General features: G+C 41.5%; 1 protein-coding gene and 1 pseudogene across 9 annotated transcripts in view; both read right to left on the minus strand.

Moving 5' to 3' along the window:
• Positions 1–19,213, minus strand: part of NVL (nuclear VCP like) — a 111,005-nt gene that overhangs the window by 24,685 nt on the left and 67,107 nt on the right. For 7 of the 9 annotated variants that reach the window (XR_010839523.1, XM_059069362.2, XM_059069352.2 and 4 more), the window contains 2 exons: positions 14,437–14,543; positions 1,253–1,329 (listed from right to left, as the gene is read on the minus strand). Coding sequence is in view for 8 of the 9 variants with exons in the window: in XM_059069362.2 (XP_058925345.1) it covers positions 1,253–1,329; positions 14,437–14,543 (184 nt within the window). In the remaining variant the exon portion in view is untranslated. Of the gene's footprint in view, positions 1–1,252; positions 1,330–14,436; positions 14,544–18,436; positions 19,044–19,213 lie in introns of those variants that run through there. The other 2 variants (XM_067028362.1, XM_067028352.1) reach the window with 1 other exon arrangement.
• On the minus strand, positions 17,448–18,386 carry LOC131759968 (serine/arginine-rich splicing factor 3-like; annotated as a pseudogene).

Here is a 19,213-nt window from a genome sequence, read left to right on the forward strand (position 1 = left end):
TAAAAATGACCAGCACGGTTTCAAGTGGAATCATCTTAATAAGAGACGGTTATGTGGGCTTCCCTGGTGGTACAGTGGTTAAGAATCTGCCTGCCGGGCTTCCCTGGTGGCGCAGTGGTTAAGAATCCGCCTGCCAATGCAGCCGACACGGGTTCGTGCCCCAGTCCAGGAAGATCCCACATGTCATGGAGCAACTAAGCCCGTGCGCCACAACTACTGAGCCCGTGCGCCTAGAGCCCATGCTCTGCAACAAGAGAAGCCAACGCGATGAGAAGCCCACGCGCCGCAATGAAGAGGAGCCCCCGCTCGCCGCAACTAGAGAAAGACCGTGCACAGCAATGAAGACCCAACGCAGCCAAAAATGAATGTATAAATAAATAAATAAATAAATTTATTTTCTTTTAAAAGAGAGAGAGACGGTTATGTGAAATTCTTTAACCAGAACTGGAAAGAACTGAGTGCCTATATCAGTACCGGTGGCTATGTTCCTTGGATATAAATTTACACTGCTGAATAACAGACTCCTGAAGACCTCAGAGATTAAAACACTGCTTTCCTTGATTGACTTAGCTTCAGAAAGCACATTATTTGACCTTGACCTAGAGGAATATCATGAACACGCTAGTATATTGTGGACAATCAACAGGGTTTTTAAAATAAGCCAGAGGGAGAGATGTCCCCTGTTAGTCCAACGTGAATTTCATTTTCTTCCCTGTGAACCAAAACTAGGGAAGTTAACAAATTTACTTAAAAACACATGAAGGAAACAACAAAAACAACAACCACCACACACACATGAAAGCTGAAGGCAGAAATATTTGACCTCCTCCTTTTACTACAGGCTGTGTGAATATTAACAGGTGTGCTGTGAAAAATGCATTCTGAGGCTTGAAAAACTTGTAGATTACTTTCTTTTAAATGCTGAAGCACCTCGATAATTTGGCAGCTGGTAATGAAATGTCTGCTTTAATATTCTGGAACGACAGAGACAATTTGTGAAAGGCAGTGGTGGTGGTCCGGGTAGCTGAGTAGCAAGAGTGAACCTATGAGAGGATTCCCCTGACTCCTGGGAACTCCTCAGAGCCTCAAAATGGGCAGTCCCTCCTCTAAGAAGGAAGGAGGAGGAAAAGCCAGACACTGGGTGCTTCACAGGATTCCTAATTTAATCCTCCCAACATCATTCTCCCTCATTTTGCACATGAGAAAACTGAGCCTCAGAGAGTTAACTGATTGTGGAGATGGAGATACTCACGTATAGCAATCACAGCGAAGGTCACCAGCAACTGCTTCCAAATTTACATCTGCATCCAGTGGGGGTTTGGTGCCATTCTGAGTAAGAGAGAAAAATCCACTTTCACTGAGGCTTTAAAGATCTGTATTTTCCCACATAATAGGTTCTAAATAAATAGTAATGGCTGCTTGACTAAATGAATGTAACTGACTCCCAGACTAGTGTAACAGATTTTTACGAATTTCAATTTTGAGAAATGAGGTTAAGAAGTAGATCCCAAACTTGGGAAAGCTGAAGGCAAACAATTTATGCTGGTGACGTCTGAAGAATCTGTAAGTACTATAGCAAAAACAAAACACCAAGATCAAAACCCACCACCCTCAATCTTTCCAAAGGTGAAGAATCACATTGCCTTTGCCTGATTAAATATGGCAAGTACATAAGCGGATTAGTTTTGATGTGCATATGTGCTTAGTTTTGGTGTGAGCCTGTCTAGGAAGGGAGAAATAACATTGAACGTGGCCAGGAGAGAACAATCAAATCAGCAAACTGCTCTACAAAAAAAAGCCAAAAGCCCTCTGTGCTCGATGTGTCCTTCCCTAACCCTTTATCTAAAACCCAACCCTGACTTCGGTGCCAATTCCCCTTCAGCTCATACCAAGAGACGCTAGAAAGGACAAGTATCAGAACAGCCTTAGAATTCCAACAACACTTAACACGGTACCTTGCACGCATACAGTACATATTTAATAACATTTTTAGTGACTTAAACTGCAGAGGCAAACAAAACAGTTCTTAGTGACTTAAAGTATAGGACATTGTCAAGATGGTAGGTTTGTGAGTATTTGCTTTATTATTCTGATTCATAACTTAAATCTACATTGCATATTGTTTTTCCTTGGTAGCAAATATTACATGGAAAAAACAGTTTAAGAAGAAACACACAGGAAAAAAGTAAATAAACATATGTCATTAAGCCTTAGGTGTAAATATTAGCTCGGCAGGTGCTCCAAAGCAGAGGGTCAGATGACCCGGCACCTTGAGCTATCACCGGCTTCTGTCTGGTCCATGCTCAGAGGGTGTCCTCTCATGTCCTCCCAGCTGGGCATGTTTAAGAATTTAATAAACTGTACATCTGCTAGCTGCTATTATTTGATAAAATGCAAATGTTCATCTAACACAGGTTCAAGAAATAAGTTATGTTTCCATTCAATCCACTGTGACCTGCGAAATAAACATGGGAAAATAAACTTTCTGTGTGACCTTAGGAAACAATCTTTGTGCTTTTTTTCTTTTCTCCCTCTAGTTCTGTGTAAAACTAGACAGTCAGACTGCGTGATCCCTAAGTTTCCCTCAATCTCGTCAGTTAACCTTGTGCGGGTAGAGGTGGGCAGTGCCTGAAGGAAGCAGGACGCCAGCTTCTGTGGCTCTGGTAACGTTCCCTCTTTTACTATGGTAAAATTTATGTAACAAAATTTATCATTTTAACCATTTAAAAATGTATAGTTTAGTGGCATTAATTACATTCACATTACTGAGCAATCATCAATCTAAAACATAATCAGCCACCTTCCCAAAGTAGACATTTGCTTGTGTTAAGGGACAACCCTCGCCTCCCCTACTCCCCACCGCCAGCCCCTGGCAGCCACCACTCTACTTCCTGTCTCCATGAAATTAACTGCTAATATTCTTTCTTGAAGGTTTTGTTTATAAAAACACATGAAGTTGGACATTTAATGATATGTCTATTTTTCTGTATGTGCATTATTATACTTTAATAAAAAGGTCTGAAAAGTGGAAATAACACTGAACCAGGAATTTAAAAACTTGAGTTCTGAAGTTCAAATCTGCAACTGAATGGACATTTGGTAAGGCCCCAAATCTTTATTGTGTATTTTTGTAATTTAAAAAACCCAGCATCTTTTTTTTTTAATTTAAAAAAATTTTTATTTTTGGCCACACATCTTGTTGAACCCGGGTTCACAGCACTAAGTCCTAACCACTGGACCGCCAGGGAATTCCCCCCAAAACTCAGTATCTTATCTCCAGATAAGTAGAGATATTTGGTTTTTTTTTTTTTTTTTTTTTTTTTTTGTGGTACGCGGGCCTCTCACTGCTGTGGCCTCTCCCGTTGCGGAGCACAGGCTCCGGACGCGCAGGCTCAGTGGCCATGGCTCACAGGCCCAGATGCTCCGCGGCATGTGGGATCTTCCCGGACTGGGGCACGAACCCGTGTCCCCTGCATCGGCAGGCGGACTCTCAACCACTGCGCCACCAGGGAAGCCCCAAGTAGAGATATTTGGTGCTATATTTGGCAGGGGAAGTGGGAGCGGGAGGGGAAATCTTGTTTAAATAGTGATGATGAACAGGTAATAAGGATTTATCATGATGGAGAAAAGAAATGTTTGGACTTTGCAAGCTACATCGGAAGTGGGAAAGCCTGAGGATACTGCCCTGTTGAGTCCCTCAATCAACCAGTAGGAGGAGGTAGGGGGTGGGGCAAGAGGTTACCTCATAAGGCATGAACCCTTTTGAGATTCTTAATGTTCTTAAAAAACTATTAGGGCTTCCCTGGTGGCACAGTGGTTAAGAATCCGCCTGCCAATGCAGGGGACACGGGTTCGGGCCCTGGCCTGGGAGGATCTCACATGCACGGGGCAACTAAGCCCGTGTGCAACAACTACTGAACCTGCGCTCTAGAGCCCATGAGCCACAACTACTGAGCCCATGTGCCACAACTACTGAAGCTCACGCACCTAGAGCCCATGCTCCACAACAAGAGAAGCCACCGCAATGAGAAAGGAAGGAAGGGAGGAAGGAAGGCACTATCAACCCTACCTAGATGGTCACCCAGCACATGGATGTTCCCTGTGCTGCTAGAGAACTTTACCTCAAACTACCACTGTCCTGTTTGTTTTTTAAAATTTATTTTTGGCTGTGTTGGGTCTTCGTTGCTGCATGCGGGCTTTCTCTAGTTGTGGCAAGAGGGGGCTCCTCTTGTTGCGGAGCACAGGCTCTAGGCATGCGGGCTTCAGTAGTTGAGGCACTTGGGCTCAGTAGTTGCGACTCTCTGGCCCTAGAGCATATGGGCTTCAGTAGTTGTGGCACGTGGGCTCAGTAGTGTGGCTCGTAGGCTCTAGAGTGCAGGCTCAGTAGTTGTGGTGCACGGGCTTAGTTGCTCTGCGGAAGGTGGGATCTTCCCAGACCAGGGACCGAACCCATGCCCCTGCATTGGCAGGTGGATTCTTAACCGCTGTGCTACCAGGGAAGTCCCTACTGTCCTGTTTTAATCAAAAGCTCTATCGTAAGAAATTGATTCATGGAGGACTGCCTGAAGATAATTCTTTCATACTTCTCAATATCTAAATTCTATTCTTGGGTCAAGCTGGACTTTCATAAAGGCTCAAACATCCTCGAAGTGCATTTCTTTGACCTTTCATGAAGTTGTTTTTAATGAACTGGCTTTTAGTTATGTCCGCAGCTTACATTAGGAGAACCACCAGCTTCAGTCCTGAAAGGCTTATTATTGTGTTTATGATAGGGATATTGGCAAAAACGTCTATCACAACTGAGTGTCTTCTTTATCAGAACCCAGAGGAGAAATTTTTCTCACAACTGCATATGGGGAGCAACTGCCAACATGCCATATTTAGGGCACTCTTTAAGTTAAATCTTTTGAGAAAGCTCAGTATGTAAAGGAACACAATAAACAAATGCTTATCTAAAAGTAATATTTTAGAAAAATAATTAATTCTTAGAAATTTAGATTCTCAGAAATTTTCTAGTTCTTAGAATTAGAAAAGAAATGGGGAATGGGGAATGGGGACTTACTGTTTAGTGGGTACAGATTTTCAGGCTGCAAAATGAAGAGTTCTGGAGATGGACAGTGGTGATGACTGCACACAACAATGTGAATGCACTAATGTCAAAGAACTGTCCACTTAAAAATGGTTAAAATGGTAAATTTAAGTTAGACATATCCTACTGTGATTTATTTATCTTTTTAATTTATTTTTAAAAAATTTATTTTCTTTCTTTCTTTATTTTTGGCAGCATTGGGTCTTCGTTGCTGTGCGTGGGCTTTCTCTAGTTGTGGTGAGCAGGGGCTACTTTTTGTTGCGGTGTGAGGGCTTATCACTGTGGTGGCTTCTCTTGTTGCGAAGCACGGGCTGGCTCTAGGCGTGTGGGCTTCAGTAGCTGTGATGTGTGGGCTCAGTAGTTGTGGCTCGTGGGCTCTAGAGCGCAGGCTCAGCAGTTGTGGCTGAGTTGCTCCGTGCCATGTGGGATCTTTCTGGACCAGGGCTTGAAACCGTGTCCCCTGCATTGGCAGGTGGATTTTTAACCACTGCACCACCAGGGAAGTCCTCTTACCATAATTTTAAAAAAGGGAAGTTATGACCCATTTACACTATTATTCTGATGTTTAATCCTATAATTCTGATTAAGCATTATACATTATGGAAAACTCAGGTTCAAAAAGTAATTCAAGGGGCTTCCCTGGTGGCGCAGTGGTTGAGAGTCCGCCTGCCAATGCAGGGGACACGGGTTTGTGCCCCGGTCAGGGAAGATCCCACGTGCCACACAGCGACTAGGCCCGTGAGCCATGGCCGCTGAGCCTGTGTGTCCGGAGCCTGTGCTCTGCAGCAGGAGAGGCCACAGCAGTGAGAAGCCTGCGCACCGAAAAAAAAAAAAAAAAAAAAATTCAAGATGTGCTACGACTTTTATGTTATTTCAATAATTACATCTAGGGCTTCCTTGGTGGCGCAGTGGTTGAGAGTCCGCCTGGCGATGCTGGGGACACGGGTTCATGCCCCAGACCTGGAAGATCCTGCATGCTGCAGAGCGGCTGGGCGCGTGAGCCATGGCCGCTGAGCCTGCGCGTCCGGAGCCTGTGCTCCACAACGGGAGAGACCACAACAGTGAGAGGCCCGCGTAATGCAAAAAAAAAAAAAAAAAAAAAAAAAAAAAAAATTACATCTATATTGAGTCACAGAAATCTATTCTTATAGCACATAACAGAGTCTGGAATCAGCAATGATTTTTATTCATATAGTTGAGTGGAAAACAAATAAAGAGGAAAATTAACATAATTGTACCACCATAACATGGTGACTGTTACTTTGCAATTTCTTGCCAGTCTTTGAATATATACATAGAAAACACACATCTCTAAATGCAAATCAAAACTACAATGAGGTACCACCTCACAACGGTCAGAATGGCCATCACTAAAAACGTTACAAATAACAAATACTGGAGAGGGTGTGGAGAAAAGGGAACCCTCCTACACTGTTGGTGGGAATGTTAAATTGGTGCAGCCACTATGGAAAACAGTATGGAGTTCCTCAAAAAATTAAAAATGGTGTTGCCATATGATCCAGCAATCCCACTCCTGGGCATATATCTGGATAAAACTCTAATTCAAAAAGATACATGCGCCCCTACATTTATAGCAGCACTATTCACAACAGCCAAGACATGGAAACAACCTACATGTCCACTGACAAATGAATGGATAAAGAAGATGTGGTACATATATACAACAGAAAACTACTCAGCCATAAAAAAGAATGAAATAATGCCATCTGCAGCAACATGGATGGACCCAGAGATTATCATACTACGTGAAGTCAGAAAAAGAAAGATAAATACCATATGATATCACTTGTATGTGGAATCTAAAATATGACACAAATGAACTTATCTATGAAACAGAAACAGACTCACAGACATAGAGAATAGACTTGTGGTTGCCAAGGGTGGGGTGGGGGAGTGATGGATTGGGAGTTTGGGATTAGCAGATGCAAACTATTATATACAGAATGGATAAACAACAAGGTCCTACTGTATAGCACAGGGAATTATATTCAATATCCTGTGATAAACCATAATGGAAAAGAATACGAAAAAGAATATATATATATATTCTTTTAAATATATAAAAAACTGAATCACTTTGCTGTGTAGCAGAAACTAACACAACATTGTAAATCAACTATATTTCTTCAATAAAATAAAAAAAAAACCCCACACATCTTTGTATCCTGTTTTTGGGAGATAAAGTTTGCTCATCAGTAAAATGGAAATAATACTCATTTGAATATTTAAATATTCAATTCAAACAGTTCAAAAGGCAGTTGCAAGGATTAAGCATATTCATATTTGTAAAGTACGTAGAACACAGTTAAGTGCTTAATAAATATCACGTTTTATTATATCAGATATTCTTATCTTAGCTCATGAAAATTTAACAGATATGTTTCTTGGTGAGATGTTATATGTTTTAGTCTTATGGGGCACATTTTAAAAAACATTGAGAATTTTGGGTCTCTTAGTGGAATTTTTATCACTATTTTATTTTATTTATTTATTTTTTGCGGTACGCGGGCCTCTCACTGTTGTGGCCTCTCCCATTGCGGAGCACAGGCTCCGGACGCGCAGGCCTAGCGGCCATGGCTCACGGGCTTAGTTGCTCCGCGACATGTGGGATCTTCCCGGACCAGGGCATGAACCCGCATCTCCTGCATCGGCAGGCGGATTCTCAACCACTGCGCCACCAGGGAAGCCCTATCACTATTTTAAAGACTGCATATTACCTCAAAGCACTTGGCAGACATCAAATAACCTTTCTGGCTTTCTGAGATAAGGGTAAGTTTTAATGACATTTATAGGAAGAAACAGAAATTAAGAAAAAAAAAGTTCTACTTGTCCAAGGGGTTTTTAGTGATAAACCTCTTATTACCACATCATTACCAGAAACACCAAATAGAATATATAAAAAAGTAGTATGTCATTGCTCGTTTTTCTCTTAAGAAACTTAGACCCCAAAAGATACTGAGAAGTTGCTCTGAGCCACAGATCTTTAGATTTTTAGGACCAAGACTAAAGAATTTTATTCTAATCTCCCCAAAATATTTCAAGTATTAATTGGAAAAAGAGGAAATAGTATATATAAAACAATCTGGGGAATTCAAGTAAAAAGCCAGCAAACTTTGAAATAGAAAGGTTTATTAAACATTATAGGGCTTCCCTGGTGGCGCAGTGGTTGAGAGTCCGCCTGCCGATGCAGGGGACGCGGGTTCGTGCCCCGGTCCGGGAGGATCCCACATGCCGCGGAGCGGCTGGGCCCGTGAGCCATGGCCGCTGCGCCTGCGCGTCCGGAGCCTGTGCTCCGCAACGGGAGAGGCCACAGCGGAGAGAGGCCCGCGTACGGCAAAAAAAAAACAAACAAAAAACCAAAACATTATAAAGGCCAATTTTTCTCACTTCTGGCTGAGTCTTTGTAAAGACTACCACGGGCAGCAGGTCTGCCTTGTGGACTCTGCCCTGAAATTAGAGATTCTGCTTCCTCTCCCTCTACCCTGCTTTAGCTTTAGCCATCAACAAAGATCTTTGAGCAAAAACATTCAAGGCCTCTGGAGGGAAAAGGTAAGATAAGGATGTGAAATGCAGTGCAAGCAGCTCTCCTCAGAGGGCAACAGAAAGTGCACTGTGACTCAGGCCAGTGCGGGTCCCTTCCTCTGGAGCGGGTCTGAGAACACGACATGCCCATAACCGCTGCAAAAGTACAGTCTAAGAATAAACAGCCAAAAGCCCTCCTTTGCCTTCAGCATAGACAGATGCTGAGAACTGACTATGTAACAGTCTAAACCACAATCTCACAAAAGTTGCTTTTAAAATCAAATAGATTTTTATCAAAATGTCTTTTTCTGGTTTTTCTTTCTATAGTCACAACTTTGTGCATGGAGGCTGCCCAAAGGGCCTTTCTATCTAATTCTAGGCCCTTCCTCCTTAACCTCAACATTTATGTTTTTGTTTAAAAAAAAAACAACCCACAAAACATTCTCCGTACCCCTCCCCCTGCTATATGCATATATGCTCATGATAGAAAATTTGGAAATATAAAGCCACTGAGACAGAGACAAGCAGGCCCGGACATCCAGCAAGTGGGCTTTGGTGTTGCTACGAGCCGGCTGGGCCCTCACAGCAAGGCAGTGGTGCTCTCCTGTTGAACATAAACAATTTCACAGAACATCAACATCAGAGAAGGCCACTCCGTGACCAGGATGGATCAAGAGAAAAACAAGGTTCCCGCACAATCATGTCTGAACACAGATAAAACGTGAACACTGTCCAAACCACAGAGTCAAACACTGCCTGTCCCGGCTAATGTAAATGACAGCTGCTTCTTTACCAATCACAGCCTTAGCCTTGGTCTAGTCTTCCTTCTTGGTAAGATTTGTTAAGACCCTCAATCACAAAATAATGCCTGGTTTTTGAAAGCAATTCAGAGCAAAGCCCCTTCAACTCTTCCCAAACCTAACACAAACACAAATCACTGAAGTCCTTTCTAACATCCTCTTACTGAGATGCCCCACAGTTCTCTGTGGTGCGGGTCCTCCCTCACTTCAAAGAGAAACACGCCCTGCTTGCTCAACTCCAAGTGTTGCTGGTCTCTGACTGGAGGGCACTGAGAAGTAACCTGTAAGCCCATCCCCAAGAGGCAAGCACTGTTCATATTTTGCTATGTTTTCTTCTTGACTTTTTCCTTTATATTTCTTTATATAGTTGAAATCTTTAGGTTACTCAGTTGCCTTCATTTTTCTCCCTTTCTCAGGAACGAATTAATATGCCTGTGTTGTTTTACAAACATTCATATTATCTTTTCATCTAGAAGAAGAGCTCCTTATATGTAAGGACTATGTCTTATGTGTCTTAGTCTCCCCATAGTATACACACAACCAGGGATATATTTAGTTTACAATAAATACTTGTTGACTGACCAGAAGATCATTCATTTAGGTTAATATTCTAGTACCTTATTTTCCTAATAATTTTATCTTTGAAGTAGGGCCTTTACCCCTGAGTCCAAGAGCTAACAATTTTAGCAAACAGCGCTGAAATTCTAGATGAAGGAAGTGTAAAGTTGTTCCACGGTGCTGAGTATCATACAGTGGATGACATACGTCTGGAAGAATGAGCCAGTCATTATTCTGGGTCCAAATCTGTAAGGCCCTCAACACCAAATACCTCATGAATTATTACTCCAATCTTTGTCTTTAATCAGTGATCTCCCACAGGCAAGTGTGAAAGTATCATCATTATATCATTAGAACTTTAAGAAATTTACAGAAACTAATTAGGATTGTATAAATGTGCTTGTGTGTGTATACATACACACATAGGTTTACCAAAGCAATCAAAACAATATGGTACTGGCACAAAAATAGAAATACAGATCCATGGAACAGGACAGAAAGCCCAGAGATAAACCCACGTACCTACGGTCACCTAATCTATGACAAAGGAGGCAAGAATATACAATGGAGAAGACAGTCTCTTCAATAAGTGGTCCTAGGAAAACTGGACAGTTACATGTAAAAGAATGAAATCAGAACACTCCCTAACACCATACACAAAAATAAACTCAAAATAGATTAAAGACCTAAATGGAAGGCTGGACACTATAAAACTCTTAGAGGAAAACACAGGTAGAACACTCTTTGAGATAAATTGCAGTAAGATCTTTTTTGATCCACCTCCTAGAGTAATGGAAATAAAAACAAAAATAAACAAATCTAACTAAACATAAAAGCTTTTGCACAGCAAAGGAAACCGTAAACACAACAAAAAGACAACCCTCAGAATGGGAGAAAATATTTGCAAATGAAGCAACCGACAAGGGATTACTCTCCAAAATATACAGACAGCTCATGAAGCTCAGTATCAAAAAAAACAAACAACCCAAACAAAAAATGGGTGGAAGATCTAAAGAGACATTAACCAAAGCAAACAAAATCTCACTATCATAGTCTCTAACGAGAGAGCCAAGGAAAGGGAGAGAAATGCCTTGATGCATTCATTATCAAGCTTGATTGATACAAAGAAACAAGTACGTATAACTAAAGAAGGGGTTCTTAACTTTGGCATTATTGATATTTTGAGTTGGAAAACTCTTTGCTGTAGGGCTGTTTTGTACGTTGTAGGATGTCCAGTAGCACCATCACTCCCTTGCTTTGGTGATCAACAAATGTCCCGAGACATTGCCCTTGGGGTGAGATGGGTTGTTGGTTATGGTAAAACTGCCCTAGGTTGAGAGCCACTGAACTAAAGCAATGTGTTTTCATGGCTCTGACCACCGGCTATGTGCTGATGACCACGCAGCCAGAGGGCTCCCCTGAACTCGCAACCGCAGGACTAGCATCCTGCTGCGTGCGCCCCCTTGGATGGTGCCCAAGCACCTGAAACTCAGATAACACCAGCCCCTCATTCCTAAGCCTCTCATGTTGAGAGACACCACCATCTATGCAGCTGCTCAAGCTGAGAAGTCCTCTTCCTTTTTCTTTACCCCCCTAACTCTATAGTTAATCCAATGTCCTGTTAATTAAAACCTTTACATAGTCCCCACATCTATGTCCTCTTTGCTATTCCCCTGATACTGCCTTAGTTATGGCATGCCTCATCTTACAACCTTTACTTTCACCTTGCTCCAAGCTGGCTTCCGTACTGCTGTCAGTGGGGTCTTGTTAACCCGCAGAGCTGATTATCCTCCTGTTCCCCCTCCTGCGGGAGACAGTTATGAACACTGCTCTATGCACTTTTAAGTAAGGGTGGCCCAGTGAAGTAGGAACACAGAATCTTCCTTTGCCAACACAGAAAGAAAATACTAAAAAAAAAAGTTAAGTTTAAAAATTTACCAGTGGCAACCAAATAAAGAAAGGGGGTAAACCTTATGTTGTACATGTTGAAAAGTGGGTTCCAAGGAAAGAGATCATTCTGGAGTGGCTAGTAATTAGGCCTCCATTCCTGGGAAGCAGCTCTGAGGAAAGAAGCTAACAAAATCTTATGAATGTCCATTAAGATTCCAATCTGGAGAAAAGCAGTCTTTGGAGCTGATATCCCTGGGAAAAGCTAAACACAAACTTTCAGATATACTATCAGGGGATTTCAGCAGAACCAGGAAGAACCGCCAAGGTATGCCATTGCCCAGGAGCTGCGCAGCACTGGGGGCACAAGCACATGGGAGTGAGACACGCTCTGCATGAAGAGAGCAGGTCCAGGCATCAGGCATTTCACAGGGTCTCTTTCAGAAGAGAATAAGTTCAGGCTTCCTTATAATGGTCAAATCCGTACCAGCTTAGCGCTCTTTCCCACCCCTCATGCTATAACAATGTGAACAGAAAGCAATTAACCAGACCTCAAATTGTAATGTGTGAAGTGTAGGAAAACTAGTTCCAGGTAAAGTGAGAAGGTGATGAGAGAACTCATTCACTCTACATTGGGACAAAGAGAAGGTATGGATGATGTAACCATCAAGTTCATTTCATGAACTTGGGAGTTCCAATGAAAGGAAGGAAAAAAGGAAAAAAAGAGAAGACTTCAAGTTTAATCACAGTGAGTGCAGTAGAAAAAGACAAATTAAAGCAAGTAGACAGGGGTTTCCCTGGTGGCGCAGTGGTTAAGAGTCCTCTTGCCAACGCGGGGGACGTGGGTTCGAGCCCTGATCCGGGAAGATCCCACATGCCGCGGAGCAGCTGAGCCGCTGCGCCACAACTACTGAGCCTGCACTCTAGAGCCCACGAGCCACAGCTACTGAGCCCATGTGCCTGGAGCCCATGCTCTGCGGCGGGAGAGGCCACCACAATGAGAAGCCTGCGCACCACAACGAAGAGTAGCCCCAGCTCGCCGTAACTGGAGAAAGCCTGTACGCAGCAATGAAGACCCAACGCAGCCAAAAATAAAATTAAATAAATAAATTAATTTAAAAAGTAAATAAATAAAAAATAAAGCAAGTAGACAAAAGATACGGAAGACAAAGGGTATCTAATATAAGAATAATCAGTGACCTTGAAGAAATAAATCCAACAAATGATACAGAAAAAGTATTCATACATAAAACACAGAAACATTTCCCTGGAATGAAGGAAGAATTGCACCTACAAAATAAAAAGGCACACCAGACTTTAGTTCTTCACTACTCAATATAAAACCCCACTATCACCACCACCAGCAACAACAAAAAATTGACAGGGACATATCTTATTTCAGTTATTAAACTTCAAAGATAAAGAATTTTTCAGGGATCCAAGCAGAAAAAGCAAGTCACCTACCAAAGAGAAAACAAAGATCAGACTGACCTCAGACATTTTACAAACACATTCAATGCCCCAAATCATGCTGCAGTTTCTACAAAGACCAGAAAGACTGTGTGACCAAGGAAAAATTATATCCTTTAATATATCATTTAAGTATAAAGCTAATATATCATTTAATTATAAAGACAACAGACAGACATTCTTAATCATGAAAAGAACTTGAGGAATACAGTTGAATAAACTATTAATAAATGGAATAAACCTGATGAGGAAATACAGGCAACCAAATGACAAAATGAAATAAACTAGATAACATAAAAGCTGTGGCAAAAGTGCTGGTTGTGAGTACTTATCTATTTAAATGTGAAACTAAGAGTATGATTCTAGAACAGAACATAAACTTGATGACACTGGGCAAATAAAAAATATACTGGGAACAAAAGCTGGTAAGTGGAAAAAGGGAAATACAAGAATGCTAATTATCTAACTTTTCACAGCAGAAATTAAACTGGTGCCATCTAAAATGAAACGTGTACTTGGAAGTTCAATAATTCCTTTAGTTTTGTTTTCTGTTAAATTTCAAATAAATTTAACTTTATTTAAATAATGTGTTAAATTTATTCCCCTTCCTCCTTCTCATTCGCTCAACCATCCACCCATCCAACAACCCATTATGTATAAAGATGTCTGCACTAAATGTTAATGCAGATTATTCTGCAGTAGTTCAGTTTAGGTGATCTGCATTCTTCTTTGTATTTTGTATGCACTGCTTATGATTTTTATAAAAAGAGCAAAGTCAATACTGTACAAGCATCTTAAAAGTTGGCATATTCCAACATGGAGGACAGAATTCAACGTTGTGGCTTCAAAACTCAATTTTTCTCTGGATACTTAAAATGGGCCTATATCTATTTACTTTTCATCTCCAAAAGCTTCCATTCCATTTCAAATATGCTCTGAGAACAATTCCTTTAAAGTAACAAAGATCTTATAGGCTGGGCAAATATTTAAAGCTACAGAAAAGACAGTGATTAGGCACCCTAAATGATTAGTTATCTGTATTTAAAATGCAAGAAACATACACAAAAATATACCATTTCCTTTACTCACTTTTGTGATAGTTTTTAAGATGGCGAGACGATCTGCTGCAGGTGGCAAACCCACAAAGAGTGTTTTGTCCAGGCGGCCTGGGCGCAGGATTGCAGGGTCAATGATATCTAGAGACAAAGGGAGGAAGGAAAAAGGCTTAAATAAATGAAACAGAATCTTTTACAAAACATAATTCACATGAGAGCTAGGAAGAGTACATTTTTAAGAGAAAAAGTTGATAATTTAGACTTTTTTACAGTTAAAAGATTCTGCTCATCCTTAAGAAAGTGAAGTCCACCTGCCTCCTTCCCGCCCCAAACCTGCTTTTCCTTCAGGATTCTCAATCTCAGATGATGACCCCCACCTGCCCCCACAAATACCAGGCAGGTTTCTCCCTTCCCTCTTACTGGAGATACATTCTATCAGTTCTATGGAGTCCACCTCCCACTACCCAGACCCTAAGTCAAGGCCAAATGTAATGCCCCCCTAACTGGTCCTATTTCTAAACTTCCCCTCTCTGGGACCCCTTAGAATGCTGCCAAGGTTATCTTCCTAACATACATATTCAATTCTCTCAACTCCTACTTCTCACTGCAGATTGAGGCCTAACACTTGCACCCTCATGCGTGTGACACGCCTAAGGGTCACCTGACTCTACAGGGCAAAGGTTCTCAAAATTCTGGTCTCAGGAAACCTTTGCACTTTATCATACAGCATATACTTTCAGCTTTCTTTTACTCAACATACTTACTTTGAGATTCACCTAGGTTGTTATTTGTATTAGTACTTAATTCTTTTTTATTGCTGAGCAGCATTCCATTGTATGGGTATGCCACATTTGTTTTTTAGTTCTTCTGTTGACAAACATTTGGTTTGTTTCTAGTTTTGAACTACTACAAACAGAGCTACTATGAACGCTCAAGTACAAGTCTTTGTATGTGCTTTCATCTCTCTTTAGTAAATACCTAAGTGTGGGATGCAAAGCAGTACGGCTATAACACCCTGTAGGTGTACATTTAACTTTTAAAAATCAACAAACTGTTTTGCAAATGAGTTGTACCATTTAACATTCCCGACAGCAGTAGTATATGAGAGTTCAAGATCCTCCATATCCTTGTCAATACTTAGTATAGTCTTTTGTCGTTGTTGCTGCATTATGATTTAATCTAATGGCACAAAAATTTGAAATTACACCTCCTCTAGATTTCTAAGAGCAAGGTTATGCATGCCTCCATATTCAATTCTGCACTTACATTTGAACCATATAGTGAATTTTACATCATGATGGATCAACTTAGAATTCCCATGAAACACCTCAAATTATATAAAATGGAAGCAATTTTTTTTTTTTTTTTTGGCGGTACGCGGGCCTCTCACTGTTGTGGACTCTCCCGTTGTGGAGCACAGGCTCCAGACGCGCAGGCTCAGCGGCCATGGCTCACGGGCCCATCCGCTCCGCGTCATGTGGGATCTTCCTGGACCGGGGCACGAACCCGTGTCCCCTGCATCGGCAGGCGGATTCTCAACCACTGCGCCACCAGGGAAGCCCCTGGAAGCAATTTTTAAAGCTTTGTGTAAAGCTTTCATGCTAATGATAAAAGCCTTTTTTTTTTAACGGGCAACTATGGATTATAATGTATTAGGTGGCTCTACCTTAAAATGGTGATCACTGAATATCATGGACTTTGAACTGGCTTCTACTCCTAAAAATGTATCATCACTTAGGTGGACAACCAAAAACTCCCTTCACTTCAAAAGCCACAACTGTGTTTCTTACAAAATAAGATTTGTGTAACCAACTGCCTTCTACGGGACAAGAACTATGGTAATGGTGGGTTCACCTATTACAGTTATGCTAATATTTTATTTTCAGAAGTACTTTACAAGAAAATATAAGTATGGCTTCCAATAGGAATGTTATACTTGGACTTGGTACCAAGCTCAAATTTTAGTTTTGCAAGGAAAACCAGGCTTTCAGGTTAAACAACAATTTGTAACCAAAACTTTAATCCCAAGGATTCTCACAAAACATGTAACAAATGATAGCATGAAAAAAAATCTTGCACAGCAACTCAGAGTTCAGCTCTACAATGTACCCTTAAACTGGCAGGACATTGGTATCTTAAATAGTCTCAAATTTCCAAATAAATAATGTTACAAAGAGCTATGTATTCATATACAGCAATCACAGAAGGAACTTCAGACCTAAAGCAAAAGTAAACTAATTTCTTGAAACTTCTTCGATTCTACACCAACTGGACAACCTCTTGTCCAGTGTGAACACTAGTGGAATTTTTAAACCTCTAATCTAGTTTAAGGGTGCAGCTTTAATTTTTACCTGCTGGCTTGTGTTCACAGCAGGTTTTAAAGACTGCTTGCTTAACTACAGCTGCATACCATATCCCAGCTATGGAAAAAGTCTTTTCAATTTTTGTCAGTTTTGTTTCCATAATATTAAACATCATACTTTAGCTGGGCAGGAGTTGAAGATTTATTATCAGTCTACGCAAGACTAAAATTCAAAGCAAATTCAATTTTGCTTAAGGGAACATTGTAAAGTAACAATTCTTGATATTACATGCCTCATATAGTCCATTTCAAACCATAGAGAATTACAACTTTATGCGTCACTGTGCCAACAGACGGACAAATGTGAACAGCTAAAACATCTTAAAAATGCACCAAGCTTGGACTTCCCTGGTGGTGCAGTGTTAAGAATCCGCCTGCCAATGCAGGGGACACGAGTCTGAGCCCTGGTCTGGGAAGATCCCACATGCCATGGAGCAACTAAGCCTGTGTGCCACAACTACTGAGCCTGCGCTCTAGAACCCGCGAGCCACAACTACTGAGCCTGCGTGCCTAGAGCCTGTGTTCTGCAAAACAGAAGCCACCGCAATAAGTCCGCACATCACAACGAAGAGTAGCCCCCACTTGCCACAGCTAGAGAAAGCCCGTGTGCAGCAACAAAGACCCAATGCAGCCGAAAATAAATAAATTTATTTAAAAAGAAATGCACCAAGCTTATGAATTCTCAAACAAAACTTGAATTTTCTGTACATACTCCTGTCAAATGAAGTTATTTCCTGTACAACACTCCTCTTGCAAACTGGTCTTCTACTTCCTTTCATTTGACCTAGATCGGCTACAAGACCTAGAGAAAGTTCGGGACAGCTTGTGACTTCTCTCCCAGGATGGCGATTTCTCTCTCTTCTCCTATCTCTAGAAAGGGACCTGCTCCAGCTGTAGAAGAAGGTTCTCTGTCTTGGAGATCTGTGGCTCTGTGGCAAGGGAGGCCTCCTCCTTCAATAATCATCTTGAGGGACTTCCCTGGTGGCACAGTGGTTAAGAATCCACCTGCCAATGCAGGGGACACAGGTTCGAGCCCTGGTCCAGGAGGATCCCACATGCCGCAGAGCAACTAGGCCCATGCAGCACAACTACTAAGCCTGCACTCTAGAGCCCACGAGCCACAACTACTGAGCCCATGTGCCACAACTACTGAAGCCCACGCGCCTAGAGCCTGTGCTCTACAGCAAGAGAAGCCGCCGCACTGAGAAGCCTGCGCACTGCAACAGAGTAGCCCCCGCTCACCCCAACTAGAGAAAGCCTGCCTGCAGCAACAAAGACCCAATGCAGCCAAAAATAAATTAAATAAATCATCATCATCATCATCATCATCATCATCTTGAGGGTGACCACCCCAAGAAGGAGGTGGGCCAAGATTTCGACTTCTCTTTTCACCATTCAACAGTTCCAGTCTTACTCGGCAGCCACAGAGTGTTCTCCCATCTAGCTCTGCCTCTCTGGGATGTTCAAATTCAACAAAAGCAAAGCCAGGAGGGTTTCTAGCAACCTACACACTTTGGATGGGTCCACAATAGCCAAAAGTTTGTTCCAATTCGGTCACTACCATTGTTTCTAAGATTACCTACATAAAGTTTATAGTCTAATGGACAGAAATCATGATGCATTTCGAGATCCTGGGCTAGAAACATGGAGGCTCAAATCCACACACCCTCACCTGGGTCCTTCTGGTCCCCTCCCGCCGGGCACCCGCAGATGCTCTCGCAAACCCAGCGTCCATGAAATGGCCTATAGTTAGTCTTTTTCATTTTAGTCAGTCATTCTAAGGTTTGCAGTGATATCTCACTGAGGCTTTAATTTGCATTTCCTTGATGACTAACGATGCTGAGCACCTTTTCATGTGTTTATTTGCCACCTGTATACTTTCTGCGGTGAGGTGTCTGTACAAATCTTTTGCCTATTTTTAATGTCTTTTTTGTTGTTGTTGAGTTCATTATATATTCTTTAACAAATAATATACTTTGCAAGTATTTTCTCTCAGTCTGTGGTTTGTCTCTGTATTCTCTTAGTGGCATCTTTTGAAAAGCAGTTCAGTTTATCCATCTAAGAAATCTTTGCTTAATCCAAGATAGAAAAAACTTTCTCCTGTGTTTTCTTCCAGCAGTTTTATAGCTTTGGGTTTTCATTGGTCTTTGATTCATTTGGGTTAATTTTTGCATATGGCAAAAGATAGGGATTACAGTTCATTTTTCTTGCATATGGATATCCAACTGTTCCAGCACTATTGAAAGGCTATCCTCTTTCCACTGTATTGCCTTTGTGCTCTATAAAAAAAAAAAAAATCAATTGTCCAGATATTTGTGGAAACATTTTTAAATTCTACTATCCAATGATCTATATGTCTATGTCTATGCCAATACCATGCTGTGAAAACATCTTTTATACTAAATATACAAACAGAGATCTTAAAGCCAGATCTGCATGCCCCCAAATA

Source organism: Kogia breviceps, chromosome 1 (assembly GCF_026419965.1).
Source record: "Kogia breviceps isolate mKogBre1 chromosome 1, mKogBre1 haplotype 1, whole genome shotgun sequence".
NCBI lineage: Eukaryota > Metazoa > Chordata > Mammalia > Artiodactyla > Physeteridae > Kogia > Kogia breviceps.